The 6,987-nt window shown below is 43.6% G+C and overlaps 1 protein-coding gene across 12 annotated transcripts in view; it reads left to right on the forward strand.

Annotated features, from left to right (window-relative positions):
• The window catches only part of Esrrg (estrogen related receptor gamma), a 602,152-nt gene that overhangs the window by 456,558 nt on the left and 138,607 nt on the right, over window positions 1-6,987 (forward strand). For all 12 annotated transcript variants that reach the window (XM_029538606.1, XM_029538608.1, XM_029538604.1 and 9 more), the window contains one exon: window positions 1,842-1,958. In XM_029538606.1, the coding sequence (XP_029394466.1) occupies window positions 1,842-1,958 (117 nt within the window). The remainder of the gene's footprint in view (window positions 1-1,841; window positions 1,959-6,987) is intronic.

The raw sequence follows: 6,987 nt of genomic DNA on the forward strand, positions 1-6,987 counted from the left end.
TCTAACCTCATTTTAAAAGTAGTTGCTTTGAATTAGAATGCTAATTTAGCCAGTCAATTTACCTCAAGTTCTAATGCTCAAGACTTTTTTTTTTTTAAAGTCATGCATACTTAACCAATTTTCTGTAGTTCCAAGTGGCTAGGTATCGCTTCCTGGTGAATTAGCAGTTGGTGAGTAGTGGGGTCTCTGAACAACCCTGCAAAGCACTAATGTGATATTTAATGAGGACACATCAGTCCACAGAAAGGTAGTCAATATAAATCAGTGTTTACAAAGTGTGATTAACTCTGAAATATTTCATCAATGCTGTGGTCCCAGGCAGCCTTCTATGCTAATTACTTGGATCTGCGCATGTTTCTGGGGATTCGATGGACCCTGAGTACAGCAAGCATGGAACAGCAAAATTGCAATTATGCCCGGACCGTCTCCTATGACAATTTATGCGTTCGGTGCGATGACCTCCCCCTTCCCAAGAGGGCAATAAGCAGGATGCATTTTCATTAGGTTACTAATGCACTTAATCACGAGGGGAAAGGGTTAGGAAGTAGCCGGAGACCTTCAAGCACTCTGCAACGGGGCTGAGAGCAGAGACAGCCTTTATTTTTCAAGGCTGCTTCTTTACAAGCTGTGGCTGCCAAGAGCACACTGCACGCGCTTCATTGTCTCAGAGAAACATTGAAAGTTTAGATCTGCCATTTACACGTTGTTTTTATTTCAGGTTGTTGCATATGGCTGAAAACGATACAATCTACTGCTAAAATTATAACCTCGACTAGTTTGTTGTTATCACAGTTCCATGGTGCTTGGAATTAATTATGTAAATACTGTCACAAGCATGATGAAGGTGGGAATAGCAATGGCGGCCATTATTCCCTTCATGCTTACCCTAGGCATCTCCAGGAAGTGTCCTGGGTGGCTCTGCCCAGCCAGCCTGGCAGGAAGGGCTGTGACATTGCTGCCCTGCATGCCAGGGACTTATAGCAATATCCCACATCAGACTTTGGATCACTGAGCTCTGGGAGGTGTGTTCAGCCAGAAAGATAAGCAGATTTGTCCTCAAACCATGAGTTACCATAGACTGGGACTGACAACTAGGATCCAGATGTGATGATACTTTCTTTGTATGTTTGTTTTGTTTTTTAAAGATTTAGTTATTTTTATCTTATGTATACCTGTGTATGCCTAGTCAGCTGTACATGCCAGCAGAGTCCAGAAGAGAGCGCAGGATCCTCAGAACTGGAGTTACAGGAAGTTGTGAGCAGCCCCATGTGGGTGCTGGGAAGAAGCCAGAGCAGTGAATGTTCCTAACCACTGATCCATCTCCTAGTCGCTGGTGTTTTTGAGCACAGTCTACTTTGGAATCTCTGCTAGAAGACTGTACTTTGTGTGGGCCAGCTTTGCTTGGTGATTGGCTGTTGTTCCATTCCTACATACACTAACAGTCTTCCCCAATATTCTGATACAAAGGAAATCTTAGAGTAGAATATGGTATGAAGAGGCTAATATAATTCTTTTTCCTTTTCTGTTTGCTTGTTTGCTTGCTTGCTTTTGAAAACAGTCTCACTATGTAGTCCTGGATGCCCTAGAGCTTACAATGTAGGCCAAGCTTGGACTTGTGGTAATCCTCCTGCCTCAGCCTCTCTGGAAGTGCTAAATTATGTCAAGCTGCTTCCTTAGTGGTTTCTGCTGTGGCTACAGCAGCATATCCAGCTTCCTGACACTTGTCACATGTCTGGTCACATGTCTTTGGGGTCACATGTCTTTGGGGTTGGGGATATGAGATGCCTCCACATCTGACCCACCAGTCTGACGGTCTCTTTCCCTCAAACTCTCTGCTGTAGGTAACATAGAATACAGCTGCCCAGCCACGAATGAATGTGAGATCACAAAGCGCAGACGCAAATCCTGCCAGGCCTGCCGCTTCATGAAGTGTCTCAAAGTGGGCATGCTGAAAGAAGGTAAGGGGGCAACTCAGAACCTCGTGCTCTGGGTTTGGTGGGCTGCACGGGGTGAGGGGTGGGGGCATCCAAATAGGGCTCAAGACCATTTCCATGGAAACCAGGAAAAGGTGGAGCAGTAGTTACCTTGAATACTCTTAAGACCAGAATTTCTAATTCCTCATGGCTAGCATCTTGACACCAACCAGAAGGTAGGAGCCTGCGATGTGAATTAAATTCCCCACTGTGGGGCTGGTCCTGGTCTTTTGATCTTTACAGATACAGAGAGAAGAAGATGCAGACAAAACAAGATGCAACCCACAACATACCCCATCTCATTTGTTTTTTTAAAACTAATTTTGGCTTTAAGGGTCATCTTCATTATTTTCCAAACTTACCTGATTGAAAACCACTCCTGCCTCGCCCCTGTGATGGCTGTGCATGATTTTGGTTGGGGAAAACACACACACACACACACACACACACACACACACAGAGAGAGAGAGAGGGGGGGGTAAAACCAGTGAATGTGCGTTCTGTGTCAAGCACGTGCCGGCTGCGCTTCCACACTTGATTCCCTCTGGGAGAGGTGAACCCAGTGGCTGCAGAGGACATTCTGCTCTCCCGCACGTGTCAGAGCTCCCAACCTACTGTGTGCTTCAGTTTATTTAGACAAAGTCATAATTCTGTTGTGAGACAGTAAAATTTTTCCTTCTCTTCCAGAAACCTACCTTTATAGAGGGTTTGTGTTAAATATCTGTATAAGCAAAATTTGCTTATAAACAAGGACTTGCCTGTTTCTTTGTATCCAGATGTATCTACTGTCCCTGCAGATACCTCTCTATTACCTTTCTGCTTCACATTTTAAGTTCATATATATGCCTCACATATATGACAAGCCTTACTACCTACATAGGTTGTGGAGTTGTATAATTCTGTCTGCTCTGTAACTGTCCAAGACCTTCTCTGCGGGCACTGTCACAGGAGAATGAGTCAGCAGACAGAACACAGGGACATGGAATCCCTGCCCTCTTCCTCTGGACTTTAATGGTCTCCTGCTCAGCTTCTCCATCAGGGCCTTCAGCTTGGCACCTCCCTGGGAGACGAGCTGTCAACAGGCAAGCTTGCAACTTTAAAGTCTTGTAGGAAGGCATCTAAGCTAGGATGTCCAGCAGGAAAATAAAGGAAAGAGACTGTAGTAATATGATTATACATACCATATGTGATATATGAATATGGGGGGATGGAGAGAGACCTCATAAATGTGGGACCGCAGGCAGACCCATACATGTGAGTTATACGCACAGAGACAAGGAAGGAGGGTCATGGAGACTGGTGACAGACTGGCGCTGGGAGTAAAGGTGAGGAGGGGTCACCACCTTTAGTTTTCAGGCCTTTGGCCCCATTAGATTTCAAAGGTATCCATGATTTGGTTTCCAGACCATCTGCTAAATTGGCACGTAGCTCCACCCAAATACCAGACAGTGTCCCAGGCTCCTGTGACACACAAGTTCCTTGGTTGCTGGTAAACATATATATGAAATCGCCCAAAGGATAACTTATGACAAAGTTGAACACCTGACTGAAAAGCAGACCCACCTAACTGAAGTACATAGCAGGACAGTTTCCTTTAGAGCGTTGCCACTGTCCCACATGGAAAGGCCTGGGGGTGCCAGTGTTCATTTTTTTTTTTTTTACATGAGAATCCCACTCAGTACAAAGCAGTGGTTCTCAACCTCTTAATGCAGATAATCCGATACAGTTCCTTATGGTATGGTGATGCCAAGCATAAAATTATTTCTGTTACTCCTCCACAACTGTAATTTTGCTACTGTTGTGAATCAGAATGTAAATATCTGTGTTTTCTGATGGTCTTGGGTGACCCCCGTGAAGGGTCACTGGGCCCACCCAAGAGGGTCAGGACCCACAGGTTGAGATCCACAACTTTACCTCATGATGGTGATGGTGGTGGAGGTAGTGATAGACTATTGTAAGATTATTGACTTTGCTTAGCCAATGCTTTAAGCCCTCTGGCAGAGTAGCATACACAAATTAATCCACAGGGTAGAACAACCCTCTCCCCATGCCATAGAAAAAGCCCATAAAAATGTAATTGAGAATGTGGTAAGTGACGGACAGCTGGGTTTTGTCCTTGATTATCTTTATATTCCCACTTGTCCTGATTGCGGAGAGTTAAACTAAACTTGTGCTCGCAACAGTAAGGCTAGTTAAAGGTGGCAAGACCCTGAAAATTGAAGAATTGTCACATTTAAAAAGCAATCCATTTGTTTAAATATAATGAAAAGTCTGGTGCCAGTGGAAGCCTCGTTCTTCTAAATATACCTCAGGTTCAGTTTTGTTTTCAAACGGTGCGGTATGTAGAGACACGCCCCCGTTTCTCTAGAGATGTGAGTTTTTGATTAGTTTGATTTCAATACTGTAATTTACCCATCTGATTGCCGTTTTGACTTTAGAGATGAACAGAGACACAGCTCTTTTCTTAGATCGTGTTTCTCAGAGTCTCTAGGAGAAGATCTGAAGGGAGGTGAGCAGGAAGGCAGATGTGCGAACTGCGTTTAATTAAACATCATTGTGCAGAGTAAACCGGGGTGTGCTTATCTACGGTTCGCACCTCTCAGCACTTGTTATCAAGCCTTTAGAGGATGTGTTTTCAAGGGAAGAGCTGCTGTTACTACCATGTTTAGATAATAATTTATTTCCCGTTTACTTCCTTACGAACACTTGGCAAAATATCATTCCTTTGAGCCTGCCACCCTTCTCTCTGAAATCAGGAATGGGACAGGTGTGAGGAAATATAGAATATTGTTTTCTTTTCTTTTATGCTTAAAGAATACGGTGAAATATTGCATCGCAACCTGCATATAAATGCACAATTATGCCTGGGCATCTCCGTGGCTCAAGGCTCACTCCCTCAGCCTGGAGAGGGTGATACTGTCTTAAATGTATCTTTATGGATGTGCAGGGATTTGAGTCCCGTGCAGTATGTCAGAGACCATGGTGTAGTAAATCTATTCAAATGTAAACCTGTTCAATTCAATTACCAGTCCGTAATAAAATTTGCTACTACAACCCCCGTGTTGACCACAGCAGTCCATACAGGCGGACGGCACAGCAGGTCTGGAAATTGACAGGCAAAATCTAGTTAAACAAAAAACAACATTAGTTCTCAAATCTGAGATGAAATCAGATTTCCACAGCTGTGATGGGAGCCTTCCTTCTTTCCTTTAACAGGTATCTTTCATTCAATTCGCCAAGTGCACCATAAAGCGTGGCCCGAGGGGAACGAGGAGCTTTCCATGAAAAGGGAGGCAGGCGTATAGAAAAATGAGGGCTTGACTGTTTTTTGAAAAAAAAAAAAAAGATAATTCTTAGTCACACCATCTGGCATTTGTATTAATTGAGGGGTGTCTTTGCGAGAAGATAGCTGAGTGTCGGTGAAGAGGAGCTTTGTAGGTAACTGACTCACAGGAGTAAGTGCCCAGACCTTCTCTCTCCCCAAAAGCCAGCACTGGAAATGTATCTAAGCAAAGTGGCTTAATGTTTGAGATTAGAGTTTTAAAAAGATTTCTTTCTATTTGTAACCACATGTCTTGGTGCAGTATCTGCACTTGAGGACAAATGCCCCATGTGGCCAGAGGAGGGCAGAAGGTGCCCTGGTGCTGAGGGTTCAGGTTGTCACTAGTTATCCAGTGTAGGTGCTGGGACCTGAACTCAGAAGCTTCCTCAGAGTGCCAAGGGCTCCTAAGGGCCAACCCGTCCCTCCAGCCCCCGGATTAGAACTCTTGAGTCAAACAGTTGTTCCCAGTTGACTCAGTCAGCCAGTCAGATGTTTACCGTGGAAGCATGAGGGCCTGAGTCTGTTCCCTAAGTACCCACAAAATAACAGGGTACAGTAGAGGCCTGTTATCTGAAGACAAGAAGATTCTTAGGGCTTGTTGGCCAGCCAGTCTTGTCAGTAGTTTAATGTTCCAGATTGGCTATGAGACCTTGCTCAGTAAGACATTTGCTATTGACCTTTAACCTCTACACACATGAGCATCCACAGTTTGTATTCTCTTATTTATGTGTGCATGTATACATGGGTCAGCACACATACACACACGTAAACACATATACTTAGAAATATTTGCGCGAACACACCTCCATAGTGTTCATTCACACCAAAAATAGTTTTTAGCTGAAAAAAAAAGCCAAAAATATTCCACTCAACACATATGTTGGAAAGAAAAAAACATCAAACAGTAACAAAACTCAGAGACATGACGTTAAGCAAACTAGTGTGTGTACCATGCAGCACACTAACAAACCACTGACTCTTGTTGGTCTCCTGTAAATGTCCTGATGGATCTGCATTTCTTTTAGAGTTCTCTCTCATACTGCATGTCAGAGAAAACATCTGTTACATATATGCTCTCAGTGCCTCCTCTCTTCTTCCTTCCTCCCTCCCTTCCTTCTCTTCTTCCTTTCTTCCTTCCTTCCTTCTCTGTCTCTCTGTGTGTATCTGTATGTGTCTGTCTCTCTCTGTCTCTGTCTGTGTGTGTGTGTGTCTGTGTGTGTGTTTGTGTGTTTCTCCTTCTCAAGCTCTCACTTTGAAATAGTTCATTTGTAGGAAAGAAAGAAAGAAAGAAAGAAAGAAAGAAAGGGAAAGGAAAGGAAAGGAAAGGAAAGGAAAGAAAAGAAAAGAAAAGAAAAGAAAAGAAAAGAAAAGAAAAGAAAAGAAAAGAAAAGAAAAGAAAAAAAGAGTGAGCCGCCCCAGAGCCAGTCAGTGTGAACCTGTGCATCTGGTTGAGAAGTACGTTTATTCAGCATCTCGCTGATCATGTAAACACTATTGCAGGGCACCTTTAGTTGGTTTCTTTTTGTTGATCACAAAGGGAGCCATTCGAAGAAAGACATAATAATTTTGTAAAGGTGTAGAATCCACCGAACAAAGAAGGGAAATTTTCCTGTTCTTGTCACAAAGGCTTTCACATCGACAGGTCGTGTGTGTGTGTGTGTGTGTGTGTGTGTGTGTGTGTGTGTGTGTGTG

This window comes from Mus pahari, chromosome 5 (assembly GCF_900095145.1).
Source record: "Mus pahari chromosome 5, PAHARI_EIJ_v1.1, whole genome shotgun sequence".
NCBI classification, from domain to species: domain Eukaryota; kingdom Metazoa; phylum Chordata; class Mammalia; order Rodentia; family Muridae; genus Mus; species Mus pahari.